Source organism: Clavelina lepadiformis, chromosome 9 (assembly GCF_947623445.1).
Source record: "Clavelina lepadiformis chromosome 9, kaClaLepa1.1, whole genome shotgun sequence".
NCBI lineage: Eukaryota > Metazoa > Chordata > Ascidiacea > Aplousobranchia > Clavelinidae > Clavelina > Clavelina lepadiformis.
In genome coordinates, this window is record NC_135248.1 from 12601885 (window position 1) to 12625663 (window position 23779).

The following is a 23779-nucleotide window of genomic DNA, read 5'->3' on the forward strand; positions in this document are numbered from 1 at the left end:
TTGTTTGAACAATGGAACTCGATCGAACAATAGTTTGACTTGAACCAATTTGACCACCAAACCCACAAAATATTTCCTAAGTTTAACAAATGTTGGGAAGTCGAGTTCAAGAAATTCTTTTCGCTGGCGACTTGAGAAAACTTAGAGATGTACTACGCCGAATACGAATCTAAATGTCACGCAATCTCATAGATAGACGTTTTTTTATTACAAAGTGACTATTTCGCTGCAAATAGGTCACGCAGCTTGCTGTTAAAGACAGGCGGTTAGGTTGGGATAATACGTATACAAAAGGCCTATTCATGCAATACTGTTGGTGCTCGTAAAATCTTCATGCAGTGCGAGTAGGACAATGTGGCATACCGCATATAATTTGTACAGCAGATCGATATTGGGCAGTATATTGTTGGCTAAAATATTTGTAAAATTTGACGTGAATGAAATTGTTAAGAACCGGTGAAGAATGCGCTGTTAACAAACCTTAATTTTAACGTTATATGATGGTAACTGCGAAAATTAAAGTGACAACTCCGACTGGACCGTGTAGCGCACACGCAAAGACGTGTTGTAGTGACGTAGTCTTAAGAGACACGTAGGTTATCTCATGGAGTGTACGGAGCTTTGCGTAGGCCTACATTGTTGATCAGCGTAGAGCCTTAAATTTTGCGTTTGTCACATGCTACTTATCTTATCAGAGTTGTAGCTGCATACAAAAGTATGGCAGTTTTTGACGTAGAATCGTGCGTTTGTAGAAGCAAAAATTTTAGGCCGCTGAAGTCACAATTCTTTGCTTATTTATTCAATATTAGGCTTCAAACAACAAACTTTGCATTGTTTTTTTGTTAGAAATCAGCGTAACGTCACGAGAACCTTGATGAATATTCTGGCCTCGTGCGTTTTGTGCTGCCACAAACTCCATTACGGGATGCAAGTAAACGACTGACGAGTAGACGTCAGTGTTTCGTTCAGGTGGTATACGGTAGCCTACATTTTATATTCTGAATTGGCACAACACCTTGATACCAATTCATATTCGAGAAATAAACCAAGACAGCTTTTGGGCGGTAGTTAGAGACGGAAGAGTATTTGTTTCATAACAGTCTGTTGTAGGCTAGCTGATATTTAAAGTAAAAACTTGTCTTTCGCCATCAACATGCCATATGCCCATCACCGTCGTCCGTTATCCAAACGGCAAAAAACATTTCGTTTAGAACAGTATGTGTCAGAAAATTGGATAACGTAGCCTTAACCCTATCCTAACCAGGCTCGCGAGTTTACTAAAAAACTAGGTGTGGCCGACCCCGCACACACATTTTCAATCGTTAATTACTCGAAAACTATACGTCGTAAACTGATCGGATTTTGACAGGTTAGTAGAAAAATCATCTGGCTTCCTGTATATATCATAATTGTAAAACTAAAGAAAGTGAATTTAGTGTAAATTAAGTATTTCTAAAAGTGACACATTTCTAGAAATTCTTCTTGTTACGCCGCGTCCCCGCTGTGCGGAAGACCAGCTGACCGCGAGAAGAGAAAGAAAGAGAATAGTTAGTCGAGTTATTGGTGCGTAAATGAGTAATACGGTTCAATGCGGAGAGCAGAGCAAAGCAGAGGAAAATTATGAAAATATCGCAATATCTTAAAAATTACAAAATCCAACTTTATCAAACAAACATGGACAGATAGCTGAACATTTTTTAGGAAAAGTCACCAAATTTCAAGTTTCTACAGCAAACAATGCAACTGTACGCCACGTTTTGCTATGACAGTGTGCGGGAGAAGCCAAGCCTAGTTAGAATAGGGTTAAGGTTTGGTACAGTAGGCTTTGATTAATTAACGATATTTCTTCTTCGAATAACTCGCAGTTGCCAACACTTTCCTCCTTACATGAATCCTTTGTTTCCGCAAAAAAATAGCAGCCGCCCGTTTTCACCATTGTCTGGAAAGCGTCAGTTTTACCATTTATACTACAGAATGAGTACGTCAAATAAGCTACGTGAAATCCCCAAATAGCGTTGGCCTAATGTGAAGCCATCGTTGGTGGTACGACGGCAACAAACTCGCCTGTTGCTATTATGGAACTTTTTGCATTCTAGAAACCACTTCTTGTTTACACAAACACTAAATGGCACGCTTTGAGTGTAGCCTCTCAATTTCTGAAACATGGAAAATGTGTATACGGTAAAAATGATGTATATACCCTGCTTATTTCAGGGGATATGGTTTGATGTCAAAAATAATGAGACCTCATGGCTTTGTAAGTTTGTAAGTGTTTTTAAAGATCAGTGAACAGGTAAAAATTGAATGAACAAAATCAGTTATAATTGCTGTAGTCAGTATGCACAGCAGGTTACTTTCTTTGATGGCAACATATCTCAGTGTGGAAAGTTTGCTGTTTTTGGAGGAGATATTCTATACACAACAAGATCAAACAACAGCCATTATACGTGCAATTAATTGTAATCCCTCCCATACTTAGCAAATTTTCCAATCTGGGGCATCCCCATTCTATAGGGAGAATGGACTGAAAGCTGTTGGCTGTTTTTTTTGTGTACCATGGTTCCAAATGAAAATAGAGGTCTAGGGCTAGGGTTACCATATGTGAAAAAGCAAAATTCCGGACAATGCATGACTATTTTCATGAGACCATATATATGCGCTACCGGTACCTCTTACTGCTTTGCGATGTTTTTCCGATTCCAGATATGTGTGTTTAAATCACCATTACCTTTGTGCACGACAGATATATAGGTTACTGACGTGCAAACCAAGCATTCTGCCTCATAATCATTCCTGCCTTTTCTAAAACATGGATGTTTTTTTTGCATTTCGTTAGTGAATGCGCACTTTCGTTTAGAATTAGCCATTTGAAATAATATCTTTTTTTATTAACAATAAATACAACCCAACTAAAAATGCATAATCTAAAAAACAAAGTAATTAGCCACCAGAATAACTGAACCAAATGGTTCCTGACATTTTAAGTAAATCACTAGGCTTCCTCCTCTATGACATTTTAAGTAAATCTCTGATTATATGTGCGAAATCGCCTGCTTTTATAGACTGTTGGAATGTTCTAGTAATTTTTGCAGCATGTGATCTATATCTAACCAATTCTGATTCAGCACAACGGTCAATAAGTTCAAGAAAGTTCCAAAGCTCCAGAAAGTTCTAAGTGGTAAACATCATTGATAAGGAAAACTCTCTGTTACATCATAATTCCGTACAACCTCGTAGTAAAAAAAATGCACACGGTACGAAATAACAATGTTCTGGATTGGCAGTGTGCACAGTACGATTGCAGATGCAGTAAAATGATACCAGCAAAGATAACGTCCAAGGCATTAATATCAAAGTAGTAAGTGTAGTAGTCAAATAGCCCATGGAACACCAAAAGACATGTACAATGTTTAAAGTTAAACATAATTTACAGCAGGTGTGTCCAACTCAGACACGTCGCGTGCCACGTGTTGGACACCCCTGATTTACAGGATTATTCCCGCAATTCTAATTCCCCCAAAACGCCCATCATAAAATTCCGGACATTTGAGCATTTTTTAAAATTCCTCCCGGACGCAAAATTTAACCCTACATTCCGGACATGTCCGGAATTTTCCGGACGGTATGGCAACCCTAGTCTAGGCCTAGTATACAAGTGCACAACCACAGGATGCCTTTGTATACTGGACCCCAGCTACTCAAATTGTGACATCATCTGGTTGTGCACTTGTATATTAGTTCGGAAATTATTTCATGGAAACGAAGAAAATAGTTTATGCAATTACATAACAGTAGGTTTGTGTCTCCGGTGAACACAGGAAAATGTATAACCATACACTTGGACTTTACTTGTTGTTGTCCGTTATTGATTGACCGGTTATGATGGTAAAAATCGTTAAACAAAAAATGCATGACGGCATGAGATATATTATTAGAGTGGATAGTATGATAACTATGTGTAATTAATGTGGATGTCACATGGAAGTCTGTTAGTATAATTTGCACTGTGATTGCAAAATGTCTGTGCCCAGATTTATAGTAATTATAACACATAAAATGTTGCAGTCTGAAAAGATACCGGTGGATATTTATTTTTCAAGTATAACTATAGGTATACGGTAGGCATTGAAAATAGGTTGCTAATCATAGCTCACTAAAAACAAAATGTGCAATGCATTTTTTTGTATGTACTGTCATGTCGGCAAGAATGATACCAGTAAACGCCCTCTTGCCATAGCCTCACTTTATCTTTCATTTTTTGGAATTTCTTAGGTTGAATTTTCTATGTTTATGAAGCTTGAATCATAAAAATGTTTCAGCCAGCAAGATTCGCAGGGTATGAAAGTAATTGAGTAATTTATTAACTGTCTTTGCTAATCTTAAGCATGACCAATGGTCTGAAATTAAAAACAACGACTTGTTGAAAAGACAAATTGAAGGGACCGGATAGATATTGCTACGTGTTTGATAAGAAAAGCATTAAACAGCCACTGACATTTTGGCGCTGTGAGAAACGCTTCTGTAAAGCGAGGCTGCATTTACAGGAAGACGGCTACAAAAAGTTGAAAGCTGGTGATCCAATTGAAACAAACATGAGGGAAGTTTTTGGAAAACACAGTGAGAAACATAGAAAAAGGAAATCAGAATGTGTTGAAGATTCTTCTAACCTCGCATTGCCAGATTCAACCCAGAATAAATCTTCTAACATCTCAATAAATAGTCAGTATCCAGCCGCTGATATTCAACACGAAAGACCTTCATCTTCTGGACAAACTTTGGCCAATTCTGGTTATTCTTTCAGTCAACAGATGGATAGCACTGGTTTACAAACTTTTCAAACAAATTGCGCTGTTATAAGATCGACCAACACAGCAGTAATTTTATTGGAAAATCAAACTTCACGTACAAAAAGGATTTGTTTTGGAGGTATAAATAACGAATTTTCTGGAAATCAGTCACAAGCTCTAGAAGCTCAGCGTTTGAGTAAAAGTTTATTGCCTCCAAATGTGATACCAGTTGTCCAAGGAAATGTTGATGATAGCTACGTTCAAGACCCCTCTGAAATTACCAACAAGCAACACCCTTTACGCTGTAAAACTCTTCCTATAAACAGGAAATTTTCTCTGGAAATAAGTGGAAGGAAACACATAAGTGAGGATCAAGTTTATCAACTACTAAATGACTTAAAGTTTCCAATTTCAAAATTGATAGCTTGTTCTCCAATTGATAATGTTTGTGAAATTGTCTGCAAATCTCGCTGTGACGTGCTAGAGCTGTTTGAGCTGCTAAATAATTGTCGCAGTGGTGACCTTTATGAATGTGTAGAGTTGTATGAGAAAGAAGAAGTTCAAGTAAAAGTCTGGCCTGTTTCAGTGTTTCTTGATCACAGTCATATTCAAAGTTACCTTGAACAGAATCATGGCAAGGTTTTAAGCATTTCGTATGTAAGGAATAGATATGGCTTGCTTTCTAATGCTCGTATGACTTCTATGAACAGGATAGATCTGGATCAAAAACCAATTCCTAATCAGATTTATGTAGGAGGGAAAAAGCTCTTTGTAACTTACGAGGGACAGATGCCACATAAGCCATGCAATGATAATACCATTATGTCATCAGAATTAAATGGAAATAAACCTGTCATTGGTCTTACGTCTGATTCAGAGTTAAGCCAGTCAACAAAGTTTCATGGTAATGACCAGACACCTGAAGTTGAGTTGAAAAATCCTCTTCAATTGTTTTCTGCAGCAGCCAACACTGATGGACTCTCAGAATGTTATGAAAAAGACTATGCCCATAGTGTACCTCCTATAGTAATGAACAGTTTTTCTGCACCAGTTGCAGGAAACCCACCTGACATCTGTGGACATGTTGGCAATGGTCACATTGAAAATAACTTCGAAGAAAATCATGACAGTAATTTTGAAAGCTCTCCGATAAAGAACAGACTCCAACTTTTTTCTCAAAACCACTTGACTGTCAGAAAAAATATGAATCCAAAGCTTGTATCTGCTAAAACTTGGTTTAGTGAAAGAGAAGTATCAAGCACTCAAGATGACCAGGACCAGCAAAAGCAATTGACACCCCAACGTGGCATTGATAAAGCAGACATAATCAAGAATATAGATTTGCTTCTGTCCGTGGCAGAATCAGTGGAAGAATCAGACCAAGCAAGAAGTAGAAAGATTGAAGGACTCGACCAGATACTTGGCGTCCAGCCCAATAGTTCTCTTTCAGTTTTTTCTTCCTTAGCAGCAGCCAACTCAACTTTACAAGATGATCAAAATGTTGGCACTCAAACTCGATCGTCAGATGTAGGAGATAATATGCCGACTCCAGTAGCACGAAACCCAACTATCTGTGCAGGTGGTTCTATGCAAAGTTCTTTTTCTCAAAACTCTGCCAATTGTGCATTATTCAGCCAACCTACCAGCACATATGTAGGTAAGACAAAATTTGCATGGCATACATATATGTGCAAACTTCATACAGTGTTACCATGTGAACTGTAACCAGAGCATGCATGCCATTATTACAAGTTATTCACGTTTTACATTATTTTCTAATCACGTTATGTAGGTGGTTCCATGAATTGTTCTGTAACTCCACTTCCTTCTTCTCGGTATTGGGTGATAAGTACTTCCATGTCCACTCAACAACCTTTACCATCAGGTAAGATGTTTGTGGTTTGAAGACAGTTGTCAGGATAGCCCAGCTTGCCGATGCCCTACAAAGAGTTATATAATCGTGATGTACTTCAGGTAATTCCTTGCAATATCCTGTTCATGTGCAATACCTCAGCAATGTCCAAGCACCCACTCATTCCATGCCTGTCCCCACATGTGAAAAAGTTCAAACAATTGTTAAATTTACAAGGAATTACATTGTTTACTGATTTTACATTTTTTGAATAAGTGTTCATAATGATTCCAAGCATATTCAGCCCGACCCGAAAATAGATGCACATGCTTACCAAAAAACATTTTTTTAATTATTTGCATGCAGATTTGGATATGGATTTGGTTTTTTAATAACTTCTAGCTTGTTTTTTCCTATTTGGTGCTCATTGCTAGTGTTGTAAAAAGTTGTTTTGCTATTTTGCAGGAAATCTTCAGCTTACAAAGGTTATCAACAAATTAAAAACATATCAATACAAAAGTGCAATTCTATGGAAAGGTAATACTGTAAATTAACCCACAATATCTTACATGCATTACACTTTGCTGTGATACTTTTTGACTGGGTGTCTGTAAATGTTAGTATTTAGTGATGCATATTCGCCCCATATCTGTTGTAACAATTCTTAACCACCAAGTAGCCCATAGTAATTTTAGGCTTACCATACAGTATAATCTGTATATCATTGCATCTAATGACGCGGTTATTTTATTGCAACCTTGTTTGTTTTAAACTTGTATTTGTTCAGTGTGCACGGTTTATTTATTAAAATGTGACCAAATAACTTTGACTTTGTATATTTGCTGGTAACTAACCTGTAGCCTACACCCATTCAACCACAGATAGGCCTACAATCGTTGAAGTGTAAACCAGGTACAAATAAGTTTTATTTATGTTTAGATGATGAAAAACGTGAATTGCTGCGTGTTTATGAGCAAATTCGTCAAATCAATGACGAGCAGCTCACCACAAATGCAGCGGAACTCTTCCCAGAAAAGCTGCGTTTAGACCATATCAAGTTGACAGGATCACAAATTGACTCGTTCCTGTTTATTCTCACTAAAGTTGAGAAATGCATCAAGTTGATTCGTCTTGGCAACTGCATCTCCAAACCAGAAGATGTCGGCCGATTATTTGAGACAATTCAAGCAATGCCAGGAAAGGTTTGTATATTCATTTCTTTTACTTTCTGGTTTTTCGTTCGTCTTCAACTTTGTTTACAAACTCGATGTGTCGTAACGATGCGCTTTCGTTTTGTATGTGACGTCATAATAGTTTTCCCGCTTTTAAGCAATGATGGTTTGCTGAGATTCTGTGCGTTGTTGTTGGTCGGAGTATTTTGTTTTAATTTAGTGTAACGGGGCACAGTTTCCCTACATAAGTTTTGTTGTTTAAATCGCTGATAGATCTGGAATGCGCAGTAAACCTGGCCGCTTAAAATTCGTTCGTTTTGTTGAGAAAAATGGCAAAATTTAATCGGTTTGGTTTAGGCCAAAATCAGCAGCATCTGACTAAGATTTGGCCACAAACAAATTTCAAATTTTTGCAAAAGTAAAAATATTTTTGCGACTTTAATATCAATTTTATTTCCGCAACGAATACTCAATTGTGGTTAAAGTTGGTTAACTTAAAATTCCTTCTGTTTTTCACAAAATCCAAGAATTTGTGTTGGCCCTGTAGGGCGTAGGCTGCTAGGCTTAGGGTCTATCATGTTAGTTAGTCATTAATTTGTTAACGCTAACCAGTTAACTTGTATGAGTTAAATATTAGGATATTTGTCTTTGTTATAACACCATGTTGTAGTTTAATTTTACAAACATTTTAACTCTAGATCGGAAGGCTTAATATCAGTGGCAACATAATCCCTAAGATACCTTCAAAATCCTTCTTCAACAAAATCGAGAAATGGCTGAGTATTCGGAATTGCTTCCCTGATCATGACGCAACAGATGGGAAGCGCAATGTGAACCAGTCAGAGAACGATGAAATTCAACGAGTCCTTGACCAATTGGATGACTCGGTATTATTTATGTCTTGTTATGTTTGTGTGAAGTTTAACATTGCCGAGGAATTTAATCTCAAACCTTTAATTTATAGTGTTTGAGGGTTGTTCTTGGTGAGTACGACGGTGAATGGGTCCAACTTCGCTCGCGAAAGTAAAGTGACTTCGTGTGACGTAGTGGTGACGAACTGACCGGGATTCGAACTCAGGATTTTCTCGATCCGTTGCTTGTTGTTTGTCTCGAGTCACTCTCGACACGCCACCGACTCTTATTAATGGAAGCTACAATTTGTTTATATTTGTGTCAGCTTGTATTGTGACGACAATTGTTATTGTGGTAAATGAAATTTATTACTATAGTATTTCAATATTATCTGGCATTAAATCTTGTCTCGTTTCTTACGATTTTTACAGTGAATAACAAGTTTTTTGCTTTTGTAATAAACCCATTACTTTTATGTTGATGTCATTTTGCAGCTCAAGAAAAATAGAGTTTTGTTGAAAGAAACACACAATTATCATTAGTGTAATTATTTTTTGACATAAAAAAAATGGGAAATTTTGACCCAAAAAGTAAATTTTTTAACATAAAAACACTTTTTTTATAAATTTTGACGCATCAATCTTCGTTGCCACAACGTGCTGGTTCACTGTCTCCACAACGCTGCAGTCTTAGACATTAGTCTTTTCTGGCACAGCAATGTCGCCAACGAGTACATTGAAGTACTGACCTTAAAGTTTTGTAGCTAGTGCCAAAGGATGTCGGCCGCTACGAAGGCCTCAGCCAATTTGCTCTTGAATTCCTTTTTTGAACTTGGAATGAAGAACTGTATTGTTTTTTTGGCGTCGCCAGTCTCCGTCGCTGAAAGCAGTCTTTGGTATTTCGTTGGCTTTCCACTCTAAAACGCTTGTCACAGTTCACTATTTTGCTGCATAGGACGCAAAACATTTGGACTTTGGGATTTTCTGCAAAACTCTTTTGGAAACTCTCTTATGTAAATCCGAAATTTGTTGTTGTTGGTAGCCTAATTGATATTTTTGGAATTTCGAAAAATGACAAACAGCTATGAAAATTTAGCAGCTTTTTCAGAAAAACAAGACGCTGACTATCCTGAAAATTAGCTGAGTAAACAGTTCAGTTGAAAAACGGGTTAAAAAGAAGAGGAACAACCTGAACACAGCTCTAGCCTATTTTGAAAAGGGAAATTGGCTAATTGCAAATCACCACCGAAAACTGCATCTAAGACGCAGCAAAAACTGTTCAATACATCTGTCTAAATTACAGATACACGACTAGCTGAAGTAAAACGAAGAGCTGAACCTAACCTACGAACAACTGAGCGAAAAACCATGAACTAGTTCAGGGTGGTCCAAACCCTGGCACGCGGGCCGCATGCGGCCCGCGTGAAGCTTTTGTGCGGCCCGCGAACACTTTGTGGATGCCGGAATTATCAGTGCTAAATCCAAGGTTTAAAAATACACCTACGCTTTATAAATACATTACATTCGCCACAACCCTAAATAAGTCGTGCATAATCGGGTCAATAGGTAACTATGAGGGAACAATGTCGGTTTGTGACGACACAAACGTGCGTTGATATTTTGCTTTTGTTGCTAGCGCAGAGTACACTCTCGAATTTGGTTGTAAATTAGCTGCAACTCGTTTATTTAGTCAAGGGGAAAAGTTTACTAAAAGCATGAGTGTCAAAAGAAAAGTGTCAGAGGAAAACAGAGAGTTCAATTCTACTTGGGAGGAAAGGTATTTTTTTGCCAATAGCAATGGTAAACCACAGTGTCTGGTTTGCTTGCAAGTTATTTCAGTGCCTAAAGAGTTTAATTTAAAGCGACATTACAGCACCATGCATGAGAAAAAATATGGCCAATACCATGGAACTTCTAGGGAAGCAATTTTGAAAGAGTTAAAGGGCAATTATTCCAAGCAAAAAAAAATGATTATTGGTTTTTCCAAACCCGATTCAACTGCAGACCTTAAAGCTTCATACGAAGTTGCTCTAACGCTCGCAAAACATGGAAAAGCTTTTCGAGACGGGGAGATTGTAAAAGAGTGTGCGATTAAGATGGCCCTTTCCTTTGGAGATAAAAAAATAGCCAAAAAATTTGAAAACGTTTCTTTATCTCATCAAACCGTTGCAAGAAGAGTGGCAGAATTGAGCGAAAACGTGACTGTGCAATTGAAAGACGTTGTTCAACAATGCAAGTACTTCTCTTTAGCCTTGGATGAAAGTACTGACATCAGTGACGTTTCCCAGCTTTTGGTTTTCATTCGCACTATTGATAAAAACTTTACTGTATTTGAAGAACTACTCAAGATATCTCCACTTCGTGGAACTACAAAAGGTATCGACATATATAACAGCCTTGCGTCTGTCGTTGATGCTTATGGAGGATTTGAGAAGTGTGCATGTGTTGTAACAGATGGTGCCAGGGCAATGACAGGACGAAAGAGAGGACTAGTTGGCATTCTAAAAGATCATGGAGTGAACTGCCCAACATTGCATTGTATCATTCACCAAGAAGCACTATGTGCCAAAGTTTTGCAGATGAGTGATGTTATGCTTAGTGTGACGAATATAGTCAACATCATCAAAGGGGGAAACAGAGCCCAGAGACATAGAAAATTCATCCAGTTCTTAAAAGATGTGGGTGCAGAATATGAAGATGTTCCACTATTCTCAAAAATTCGATGGTTAAGTGCAGGCAAAACATTGAAACATTTCTTTTCTTTGCGAAAAGAAATACTGACATTTCTCCAGAATGAGATAGAAGGGACGACCGAGACATACCAGATTCAGTTGAGTGATGACAAGTTCATTGGTTCGTTGGCGTTCTTGACAGACATTAGTAATCACTTCAATATCCTAAACATGAAACTGCAAGGTAAGAAACAAAATATTTCTCAATTGGTTGGACACATTGAAGGTTTTCGCAAGAAACTTGTGCTATTTAAGGCTTCTTTGCAAAGGAATGATGCTACCCACTTTCCTGCATGCAGTGAAGTACTTGGTGAAAGAAAAAGTATCGATTTTTCTGCATTTTCTAACAAAATTGGTGACATCATCGATGAGTTTAACGACAGATTCGCTGACTTTGATTTGCTGAAAGCACAAATGGAGCTTTTCAACAATCCAATGGAAATAGTTATAGAATCCCAACCATCTTACGTTCAGCAAGAACTATGTGAATTGCAGTCAGACCCTTTTCTTCTTTCACGTAAGAATGAGCGTTACGACGCCTTTTGGAGGCTTTTAAGCAACGAACAGTTTCCACGATTAAACGACTTCGCACTGAAGATATGCTCCATGTTTGGTAGCACATACATATGTGAAAGCACTTTCTCCATTATGAAGCGATTAAAAAGCGACACACGGAACAGAATGGCTGATGAAACCCTGGATGCCTGCTTACGTCTGTCGACCACTGAATTTAAAGCAGAGATCGACACCATATGCAAAAGCAAAAACGCAGAGTCGCAAGCAGAGATTAAAAAGTGAGTTAGGCGTGCAGCAAAACATTAGGTCGATCAGAACAGCAAACTCAGTCCTTTCCTTTCATTCATTTCATTTCATTCATACAACTGTATTTTGTAAGCGACAAGATTTGTTAATGTTCATAGCCTGCGAACAGTAGTTAACAACGTTTCTACTTTCAGCAACGCGTTATCATTTCTCACTATGCGGCCCGTGAAGTTTTTCTCAGACCCTAATGTGGCCCTTCATGTTCGCAGTCTTGGACCACCCTGAACTAGTTAGCAACAGAAACCTGATAGGCAACGCAACCTCTACGACACTAGGACAGGGGCGGGCAACTTCTTCGGTCGGCGGGTCTGATATGAGAAAATGAAGTACTTGGCGGGCCGGATTCCTGAATAGATTGGAACGCAGCTTTGTCTTATTAATGTTCATGGTCGAAAATGTTTGCTCATAAATGTATGTAGACCCGAACAGAACAAGTAGATTTATGGCCATCTTTCTCAGGTTGGCAAACTTGGACTCATTCAGTGACGCAATACAGGGATTGCGGCAGAATGTGGCCGCAGGCCACATTATCATGTAAGACCGGAAACTGTCTGCGGGCCGCTCAAAATCCCGTCGCGGACCGGATCCGGCCCGCGGGCCGTATGTTGCCCACCCCTGCACTAGGACAATGCACTTTGTAAACGATTTTGAGTTTGAAAAAGATTCTGATAAATATTGGCCTAACGTGTAAATTTTCACCAAATTTTGACTTTTTTTGATATGTAAAAATATAATCGCTCTAATTATGACTAATATAGTCCAATTAGATAAGAAAAAATTTCTCTACAGGCTGTACAAGAGAAATTGGCCTAAAAACTGAAGGTTTGTTAATAATTACCGCACTTCTGGCTAGTTTTGAGAGTTATCATGTGTTTAGGAATTAATAATATTACCTGGTGGTTACTGACACTTGTGCGAGTTAGATTTCTCCTGTAATAAATTACGTCAAAGGGTACAACGACAGTCGTATCTTCATCCGTCTACCAATCAGCTTATTTGCCATCGCAGTCAAAGTGCATCTATAAATAAATCAGCGAACTTTTTAAATTAACCTGATTTCTCATCACAACACTTCCTCAAAAAGCAATCAACGGAAGTCGAAGCTATGCTACTTTTATCGAATGTTTGGAAACTCGGCTATGCAGTAAGTGGTAAAAACTACACAGCAACAGGTAGAAGAATCAGGGCGCAACCGTGGAGTGTGGCAATATTTTGGTAAGGATTGCGGATTCAAATTTAATTATAATCATTTATTTTAGAACGCTTACGACAAAAAGTTTACACAATCGAGTACCAAGGGTTTGACAATTTTTACTCTATTTTTATTAATTGCGTATCAGTTTAAGTTAAATTAAATTTAACTTAAATTAAGTTAAGTTAAATTTAAGTTAAAAATTATTGTCAAGACTAAACTAACACAAACAACAAATACGATATTGCGATTGGTATGGTAGCCTATCATAATCTATATCGCTGGACTAAGTTTAGCGTTTGGACGACTTAAAACTCATCGCTTATAGTCGTTGCTGGTGTTTGTGCATTTCCTATTGGACACACTCATTTTTTAATAAGCTAGTTGTCTATTACCCAAATTTGGAGTTGTTCACCAGGTCCATTGAATGTGACTCGTGAATGCCTTGTACGAAGGCATTAAAACAGGAGCGCCACTGGGTATTAAACACGGGCCGCATTATTGCAAGCCCAGGTCTTTAACTATTCCTTTACCGAGTCGATTAAAGTTTGTGGTCCTTGCTCTTGACATTTTCCTTTAAAGTTTTCGTTTTTCTCCTTCATTTACATTCCTTCGTTGATTACCTTTCTTTAAATACCCTTGTAATTTCAACTTTTATTTCAGTTAATACTTAACTTTACAATTATCTGCTCTAGTTTATTTTGGAAAAGTTTTATGAGTTCGTTATGAGTTGGACAATATGCTTCTGTGCGCTTAGAGAAAAAGCTCTTAAAGTGAGGAGCAATTCCAAAAACAAGTTTGTATTAATTCAAAGAGTAAACATGGGTCTGTATTCCAAAGTTTTTGATCACATGCAACGACAAGATGTCACAAGTGACAAGACTCTTTCAAAACCGCTACAGCAGTGGTTTGGGGGTTGCCTCATCAAATAATTTGATAAACATGCATTAATGAAGACGACAATTTTTAGAAATAATTGGATTTCATTTAAACCATGACAAAAAACTCAGGCACATTAAAATGACATACAAGATGCATCTGCAAGGTTTGTGCTAAACTTCAAATTGTAAGGTTGTCAAGGTCTGTGTTTAAATCACCTTCTTCATCTTCCTGTAGAACCAACTCTGCTGCCTGCTCAATAAAGTGAATGTCTAAATTAAGGTCTTGTTTTGTCAAAGCTATATCATCCAACAATTGTGCTACATGTGTCATATTTTCATGGCCATTTGGTGCCTTTTGTAACCAAACACAGTAGTCCGTTACATATAGATCATTCAGAATATTGCATGGAGAAGTGTCTGCAGTGTTAAAAATACCCCATACACGAAGCAAGCAGTGTAGAATATGTCGAGTACCACGTTTAAAAAGTTCTGCAACATCATGTTTAACTTTATTCGATAAATTCCAATTCCTGTATAATGGATAACACAATGATCTTCGAAAACAAGCAACTATTGTTTCCTGAATACTTCTGCTCGTATCAAACCAAGAAAAAGTGGGACTGATTGTCTTAATGGTCCACGAAGATTCAATATTATGCTCCCCATTTGTGGTATAAACATCATATACGTATGCAAATAGGATATCAACAAGACCGCAAAGTACAATTTGGTGTTCCTCTTTATCAAGTAAATAATCACGATTAGGTAATTTTTGCAGTACAACGTTATCTTCTTGTGTAAAACTGACAGGCTCACTGCTGGTCCACCAAGGTGTGAAAGAAAGTAATTTCTCAATTTCTTTGTTTTCATATAAGTCTGCTAAATAGTAATCCGAATCAAATTTGTCCTCTTCGCATTTCTCTCTTAGCTCAGCTCTTTCCTTCACATCAACGAGATCCGGATCAGCAATACTCACCAGATGACAAAACTCTTCCTTATATAGCACATTGAATTTTTTATTGGCAAATCCATACCCACATGTGGTTTTAAATCCACATTTAACAGATAAACTCTCGTTTGTCAAATAAACCTTTTTCGTGGCAGATTTCGTATCATCTTCTAAAATTTCTACTGAAGGAATTTTGCAAGTTTTTTCTACTTTATTCAAAATTAAATTTAGGAATTCCAATTTTGGAAAATATTGACCCTTTATCAGTTTTGGAATGGAAATGGAATAAGCTCCATCATCGGCAATGTACTCACAGAGTGATCCTTCTTCTTGTAGACTTTCCGGGAAATGGAGTCTCAACAAATATGGTTTAGCGTAAAAGACAAATTCATTGTCCTGTACAGTAATGTTAACATCTAAAACTTTGGTGTAAGGCGCAAAGATGATAACATGAATGGTATTCGGCTCTTGCCGCAGTTCAAAGCGTGGAGTCAGCATACCGGTCTAACTTACACTTCGTATCGTTTATTTTACATCAACTGTTTGCCTAGTGAAAGCTATACAAGTATTGTACACAGATAATAATTCAGATAAAACTAATGTAACGTCAACGACGTTTGCGAATGTGGTAATTACGTTTTATTATTATTAAGTTTTTAGCACCAGCAGTGCAACATAAGCCTCAGTAAATTGAGTCAAGTCAGCAGACACATTCTGGCGTACACTGGTATTGGGTAGTCAACCAAGCCAACAATTTAAAACGAGTGCAACAAAACTGTTATTATGCAGTCGGGATTTTATTATTTATAGTTTGGTCATTGGAATTATAGAGGTTAATTTTGGTAAACATGGCGAGTTTTAATTTTAAATACGTCCCGTTGACTTGTCTCTCAAATGTCGGAAATATATTGTCTAACTACTGTAATAGGTAAGCTTCCTTTTGGTGGCGTATCATGTATCTTTTATTTTCGCCATTGCCAGTGAAGAAAAAATACGTTGTGCCACCATCGTTTGCAGAATGGTAAAGCAAAAATACGTTCAGAAATAAATAATAGACGGGAAACTGCAGAAAGCAAAGGCAAAATAGTTATACCCGATATTAACGGCACGCCCAATTTATACAAGGTTGCTTGAGGCTTGACCGAGCACCACAAATAATAGAAATCATAGAGTCAACAGATAAAATAACCTTTGCTAAGGGCTATCGTTGCGTGCACCCGTGATGAACGGTTTGTGTACTTTTCAGAAAAAATTCTCCAAATTTCTAAAGATGGGTTAAAAAAACCGGCGAATGAAGTCCTGAATAACCAAATCAGAATAAAGTAGTTTAGTAACCCTCGCCTTCAGCAGAACGTAGCAATGAGTTTAAGCAGACGTTTTTTATTGCCTGCAAGACGTTTGCTGCAACAAGGATTGCAGACTGAATGCTGCAAACGATTGTCAAGCAACCAAAACTTGGAAGTGGAGCATGAGTTAGAAACAGGTGGCCCGTTTGGAATTTATTGACTTAAAATAATAAAGTTTGCAAAATGCAACAATAATTAAATTTTTAAATTAAGATGGTGAGTAATGGATTATGTTTGTCAGTTTATGATGGCGTTTTTTATCTCAATACTTATTTTAAGTTATGTATACTCCACTGTATAGGGATGTTCGAAATGGAAAAAGATTCAGATTTACGAGAATACGATTAATAGATTTCAATAATCGTACGAATCCAAACCCATAAAGTTTAGGAATTATAGTCCTTAGATCAAGTAAATATTCCACAAAAGTGTCGCAACCTTTTACCTGGTAAATGAATGTTACAGCTCAATTTTTTTTTTTTTTTTCACCTGAAGCTGATAGTAAATAAACTCACATCTCGTTACAAAACATTCACTCCTTGGGTCTAATACAATACAAATACAATAATAGAGTATTTGACTCGAATATTCGGAATACTCGAAATTAGAAAAAAAAATTCGAAATACTCGGATTCGTTTTCGATTCGGCACAACCCCACTACACTGGCAACCCGATAAAGATGAAATGTTAAAAGATTAAAATTTATTTATGTTAAAATTAAAACTAATGCAGCAGTCATAATAATTTTATTAATCATACTAAATACTATCACAGTAATAGTAATCTTTTCTGCTTTTCTTGCTCCAAAAGTCAATCACAATCATTTTTTATGTTTTGCGTTTAGCTGTTAGACTTCAATTATTTACCAAATATTACACAGGTTTAGCAACAGTTACTTTGGCAAAAGCACCAGTCAACAGTTTGGATGGAGAATTTCTCACTTCTATTTCCAACACATTTAAAAAACTTGAAAACGATTCAGCTGTTAAAGGAATTCTTGTGGCATCAAAATTTCACGGAGGAGTTTATTCAGCTGGTCTTCATATATTTGACTTGTTTAACAGGTATGCTTTTTAAAACATACTCTGCTATTTCATTGACTTGTTTGGTAGTTGTTAAATCATGGTATTTCCAATTTTGTGTCTTTTTGTTCATTCACTTTGTTTGTGGTCAGCCACACTGGTTCATAGTGGAAAGTGTGGCACATCTATGCATAATACTCATTAATGTGCGCACCAAACTCTTCTTGTTTACATCAGCTTATAATAAACTTTAAACAGAGCAACTTTGGTTTGTACATATAACAGATAAAAAATATTTGTCTCAGCTTTAGTTCACGCTTTCATGCCAAAATATGTGTCCCTTACAAATTGTGATCATATAGATGTATACGTGATCATATATGTTTCTGTTGAATGTTGCCAGAATACCTCTATAATATATATTTGATGAATAGGTCAGATTCACATGTGTCAGAGTTCTGGCGATGTGTCCAGGAGTGGTATCTGGATGTTTTTGGATGCTCGAAGCCTGTAGTGGCGGCAATCAATGGCCAAGCTCCTGCTGGAGGGTGTGCTATGGCTCTCGTGTGTGACTACAGGTAAAAACTTTTTTGTGATGTGACCAGTTTTGTTTAAAAGGATTTTCTTATGACTTTAAATTTTATCTCTTGTCGTATCTTGGTATTTTGCTTAGAATAAATTAAAAGTGTGTTTGATAAATAAAAAATATATTTAAATAAAGATGAAACATAATCATTAGTTGATTATTGTCTATATTTAACTTGATGTCATTGTTTTGTTTTGGTGATCAGGGTCATGCAAGAGGGAAAAATAATTGGACTGAATGAAACACAGCTTGGCATAACAGCTCCATTTTACTTGGCTGATCTAATGACAGCTACAGTAGGAGCAAGAAAGTCAAGACTTGCTCTTCAGTTGGGTTATCTATTTAGCTCACAAGAAGCATTGAATGCAGGTTTGTGTATTAATTAACAGTACAAAGTTTTGCAGCAGATGAATTTGTTTTAACAAGAAATTGAGAAATATAACCTGAATATTGGTTACAAGGGGTTCACTGATATTTCAGCAGGACGGATTAATTTAGCCAAATTGGGTAAAAATACATAAATTCAGTTGTCAGTTTAAAACTTTCATTTTCAGATTCGGCCGAAAATGAAATATTTAAAATATTCAAAAAACCTGCTTGAAAATTCCTTCATTGCAGGAAAACTATAACAACAGTAGATGTAGATATCATTGCTGTTGCACGTAACCAGAAATCGAAGCTTACCATGCCATTCATGTACCTTTCTGTTGCATGTTACCACTTAGCATATCATTAGTTCAAATTCTGTATTTTCTTAACTTTTTAAACAACTGTTTTTTTCACTTTTACAGTAGGCATATTTGCAATACTATATTGCATGATTCAGCCTAAATAATTCGATTCCTTTTTCCAAAGTTTGGTTTTGGACCAAATCCAAAAAAACACAATTTGATACGCCCCTAGTTTATACGCTACACAAACAATAGGAAACCAAGAACTATCAAAGAATGTTTTGCCAAGTATAAAAGACATTAACATCTAATTTCCAAATATTTCCAAACCTTCATAGGTTTAGTGGATGAAGTCGTAGATTTGGATTCTGTGATTCCACGAGCTCGTGAACAATTGCTCATGATGTCAAAGGTACCACAGCCTGCATTTCATATCACGAAACAACTGTTGCGAAGAGAAAACATGGAAGTACTCAAAGCTACTCGTGAACAGGACATTGCCAACTTTGTAGATTTCATACAGCGACCATCAGTGCAAGCTGTGATGGGAAAATATTTAGAATCTTTGAAGAAAAAGAAGACACTAAAGTGAAATCTCATGCAATCATTTCGTATGAAAAACAATTAATTGTACTTGCTATACTTTCAAAATATTGAGCTATCTCAAGTTATTATGTGAGCCATATTAGATCATTTTAAATGTATTACATTTTCTATGCAATAACATAGTTCTTGTTAATGTGAAATGTGTGGAGCGATGTTGAAACTTGCAATGTGTTTTTTACAATATGCTATAATGCTCATCGTGTCTTTTTGCTTTTAATTATTTATTGTAAGAGAATTTGTCACATCGTTATACTTAAAACTTTATCAATATCACTTTGATTTCTTAAGCTTGTTCTGTTAAGTCATTTTTAACAATTTTAATGTCGTTTATACTTTGTATTTTCAAGGATAGAATATTTTGCATCAGCTTAGTTATAGGCAATGAGTTTAACTAGATCACTTTTCTTTCCTGTGAGGCGTTTGCTGCAGCAGCAATCATTGAATGAATGCTGCAGACGTCATTCAAGCAATCAAAACTTGCTATTAGAACAGGACGCAAATACAGGTGATGTGTTTTAGATTTATAAACTTTTAAATATTTACTAAAACTTCTTCATAATTGGTTTGTGATTTGGCATTTTCAAATGCAATGATAATATTGTAAATTTCTCTATTATATTATTCTTATTACTTGTTTTTACATAACTCTTACTTTGTAAGCTGCATAATCTGTGTATTTTTTATTTTATCTACACTGTGCATTCATTCACGAAGATTTTAGTTACAAACCTGGGGCAACCCGCTTAACAATCCTATAGAGTAGAAAACTCAGTTGAAATTTAATGTCAACAAAATGTTAAATTAAGAACTATAATACTTTAAATAGGTTTGGCAACAGTTACTTTGGCAAAAGCACCAGTCAACAGTTTGGATGGAGAATTTCTCACTTCTATTTCGGACACTTTGAAAAAACTAGACGCTGACTCAGCAGTTAAAGGAATCCTGATCGCTTCAAAATTTCACGGAGGAGTTTATTCAGCTGGTCTTAACATATTGGATATGTTTAATAAGTGAGTCTTCTCTTTCGGTTTCCTTTTTTCGATTTTGATAAATGATCAGAGTCTCTCAGATTCGGAATGGAATATTCACAGCTTAAGTTTGAATATCTTGTTAATTGGAGCTTTTCATTTCATGCTTATTGTCATGAACAGGTCAGATGCTCATTTGTCAGAGTTCTGGCGATGTGTCCAGGACTGGTATCTTGATCTCTTTGGATGCTCGAAACCCGTGGTGGCGGCAATTAACGGTCACGCCCCTGCTGGAGGGTGTGCTATGGCTCTCATGTGCGACTACAGGTAAAAAACTTTATTTGTTTTGCAGTTAAAAGATACCACATAACATTATGGTATGTTACTGAGAGTTCCCTAAATTAACCCTAACTAATTTAAGATTAAAAATTTACAAAAGCTTCAATCTTATCCCAACCCAATTACTTTAGGTTGTAATTTTATCCCAACCATAAAGTTTTTTCGGTTGAAAATAGTTTTTCTTGCAGCTTATTTCCAGTTAACAGCTTCGTCTTATTTTGCTTATCAGGGTTATGCAAGAAGGAAAAACAATTGGACTGAATGAAACCCAACTCGGAATAGCTGCTCCGTTTTTCTTTGTTGATTTAATGACATCCGTTATTGGAACAAGAAAGGCTACACTTGCTCTTCAATTAGGTTCCATGTTTTCCTCAAATGAAGCATTGAAGGCAGGTTGGTAGCAATTTAGAATTTAGTAGTACTTGAGTCTAGTTTTTCATCGGAAAACATGACAGTCTTGTTGCAGTTTTGGTTGCTTTGGTTTAGTAACATTGTTTGACGTGTTTAAATTTTGTTGGCTTGTCATAACTCATCAGCAGATAGAAGTGGGCTGCAGTTTTTGCCCTAAATTAACCCAGTACTGACTGCAGCAGTTAAAACGTTTTAAAAATTTGTGCTTAAAATTGTGACAAAAAAACTGCAATTTGCATTTAATATTTTAGTAGCAATTTCAATTTCCATCAACAGGTTTAGTGGATGAAGTTGTAGATTTGAATTCTGTGATACCACGAGCTCGTGAACAATTGCTCATGATGTCAAAGGTACCACAACCTGCGTTTCATATCACGAAACAACTTCTTCGTGGTGAAACCATGAAAGTACTCAAAGCTACTCGTGAACAGGACATTGCCAACTTCAGAAGCTTAATACAGATGCCTTTTGTGCAAGCTGTGATCGGGAAATATTTAGAATCTTTAAAGCAAAAGAAGAAGTAAATAAAATTTTTCACAATTAGATTAGATTAGGCGAGATACAAATTTTGAAAGACTGAACCTTAATTCGGGACGAAATTTTTTTAACTTGCTGCATTTTTAGTTGTCATTCGCTTTCCGTACAAGGGTACGTTGACCACGTTGTCTATTATTTCTATGCAAGAATGCCTAACATAAAGTAGTTAAACTTTTAGGTGAAAATTTGGATCTGACAGATAACCCTGAGCAATATGCGCTAAAACGAGATTTAACTACATTTAAACTACATTTGACGCCCTGGATATATAGACCGAACTTTCCGATTGTTTCTATGTTCTTCAAATACTGTAATTATAAAATTATTTCAAATACATTATTAGACGGCACTGAACCTCAAACTGTTTAACTTTTAAATATTTTTGATGATTAATGATTATAAATACCTTTCTATGATAGAGTTGGGATGTTACTTGTGTTACTTGAGCAAATTTCTGTGTAGATAAATTAACCATATGCAATGTCATAGCTAATGCTGTAAAATTTTACAATAAATCACGTAATTTTTAAACAAGGGCTGTTTTATATTAATGATGCATTGCAGGCAGAACTTTTAGGTAAAATCATAACCTATCGACTTGTAGGGCAGCGGCAACACCGTAGCGTTCGAGAAGCGAAGTTAATTATTCACGACATTTTTAAGCAACGTACATGGGTATAAGTTATTGGTGTGGCGGGTGACCTCGTCGTGACTGACAGGTGATATTTGTCGTTCGTGTACATATGTGTGCTAGTTCATATTCCACAGACGAGTTTTAGTATCGTAGCAAGACAATACAAGTTGGCTTTTAACAGTCTACATTGTTTAATACAAGTAGCGTAGGCCTACGTTCGTGCTTAATGCTAACTATAGGATTCTGGGAAGAACGAGTACCTTCGCATACGCGTCATCAGGAACCTTCAGAGCGCCGCACCCGTAAAGAGCTTTGAAAAGTTTGCAGTTGGCGCTCAGATACGAATTAGGCTCCTCTATTACAATATTTATTGGTGAGCAAACTCTTCTATTGTCCATATATCAGCGGAGTAGCCTATATCTTGCATTCCCTCATTGGCAGAATGCTGTGCTCGCCTTTTTTTCATGAGAAACTTTGATTTGGAAACTACTGATTTGATTTAAAACTTACTGAACTGATTTGATTTGAAACTACTGCAGTGGTAATAAATTGGCCTAAAATTTGAGTTTGGGCAAAGATTTCATAGAATTGTATTCTGAAGTGATCAAAACATAACCGTAAGTAGCCTAGTAGTTTAAAATTAAATATCAATAGATAAAATAACGTCTAAGTTATAAAAAGTCCGAAGTTTAAAATTTTAAACTGAAGATTACTGAGCCCTGACCAAATTAGTCATTTACAGTTAAAAAGCAGCATAATTTGAGTTCAATGCAAAGTTTTGAATATACGGCAGGGTATACGCCACAGTATGTAGAATGTGATAGTTACCGGTATTCTCTTAGTGCACCTGATAAAGCGAGTTGATGTTTGTGAAAACGTGTGTCAAGAAAATAAAAGTTGGCCCGAGAGTGCTTTCACATATTCTGTTTTTTATTTTTCTATATCGTGATTATATGCTAGGTTAACACGGTTTAACCACCATCAATTCTATAAAGGTCGCATTTGAAATGAGGCCAGCATACAGCCGATTGCGCACGCGACGAAGGAGAAACCGTTTCTTAAATTTGAGTTGGCCTAATAATACTAGAGTTTCTTGTCTTTCTCGAAAGTGGCCTCTGCAATTTCTTTTGCATGGTTTCCTATAAGATAGTGTGAGGACGTTAATCCCAGAAAACATCAGCGTTTGCAGCGTTAACTCGTCTGCATTTCTGCAAAGTTAAGCCAGTTTAGATGCTCAACAATGACTTCAAAATACCTCATTCATAGCATTTTTTTGAAAATCTGTGAAATCATTGAATATGCAAACGATAAACGCTTTGTAGTTCAATGCATTTTTCGTCATGAAATGCGTAACATCACTTTCAACTATGCTGTCTATACATAAAATTACTTAACGATGTGTCATTTTACGTCACATGAT

At 36.6% G+C, this 23779-nt stretch overlaps 5 protein-coding genes across 6 annotated transcripts; 4 read left to right on the plus strand and 1 right to left on the minus strand.

Annotated features, from left to right (window-relative positions):
- The first annotated feature begins 3364 nt into the window (after positions 1-3364).
- On the plus strand, positions 3365-9138 carry LOC143470952 (uncharacterized). 2 transcript variants are annotated; one of them, XM_076969248.1, is made up of 6 exons: positions 3365-6366; positions 6580-6672; positions 7105-7176; positions 7579-7841; positions 8510-8698; positions 8776-9138. In XM_076969248.1, exons 1-6 carry the CDS (start codon positions 4593-4595, stop codon positions 8836-8838), a joined length of 2454 nt encoding a protein of 817 aa, XP_076825363.1. In that variant the 5' UTR covers positions 3365-4592; the 3' UTR covers positions 8839-9138. The 2 variants fall into 2 exon arrangements, with proteins under 2 accessions (XP_076825363.1, XP_076825362.1); XM_076969247.1 differs by having other exon boundaries at positions 3366-6444.
- Positions 9139-10029: 891 nt separating this feature from the next.
- On the plus strand, positions 10030-12192 carry LOC143470636 (general transcription factor II-I repeat domain-containing protein 2-like). The gene has a single exon (XM_076968889.1). It carries the CDS (start codon positions 10378-10380, stop codon positions 12190-12192), a length of 1815 nt encoding a protein of 604 aa, XP_076825004.1. The 5' UTR covers positions 10030-10377.
- A 2000-nt stretch (positions 12193-14192) lies between these two features.
- LOC143470333 (protein SHQ1 homolog) lies at positions 14193-16115 on the minus strand. Its single transcript, XM_076968393.1, has one exon. It carries the CDS (start codon positions 15734-15736, stop codon positions 14468-14470), a length of 1269 nt encoding a protein of 422 aa, XP_076824508.1. The 5' UTR covers positions 15737-16115; the 3' UTR covers positions 14193-14467.
- Positions 16116-16335: 220 nt separating this feature from the next.
- LOC143470334 (enoyl-CoA delta isomerase 1, mitochondrial-like) lies at positions 16336-19816 on the plus strand. The gene is made up of 5 exons (XM_076968394.1): positions 16336-16721; positions 17466-17649; positions 18042-18185; positions 18399-18562; positions 19203-19816. The coding sequence occupies exons 1-5, from the start codon at positions 16598-16600 to the stop codon at positions 19454-19456; spliced, it is 870 nt and encodes a 289-aa protein (XP_076824509.1). The 5' UTR covers positions 16336-16597; the 3' UTR covers positions 19457-19816.
- Positions 19790-22259, plus strand: LOC143470335 (enoyl-CoA delta isomerase 1, mitochondrial-like). The gene is made up of 5 exons (XM_076968395.1): positions 19790-19975; positions 20297-20480; positions 20622-20765; positions 21007-21170; positions 21465-22259. Exons 1-5 carry the CDS (start codon positions 19852-19854, stop codon positions 21710-21712), a joined length of 864 nt encoding a protein of 287 aa, XP_076824510.1. The 5' UTR covers positions 19790-19851; the 3' UTR covers positions 21713-22259.
- Positions 22260-23779: the final 1520 nt, after the last annotated feature.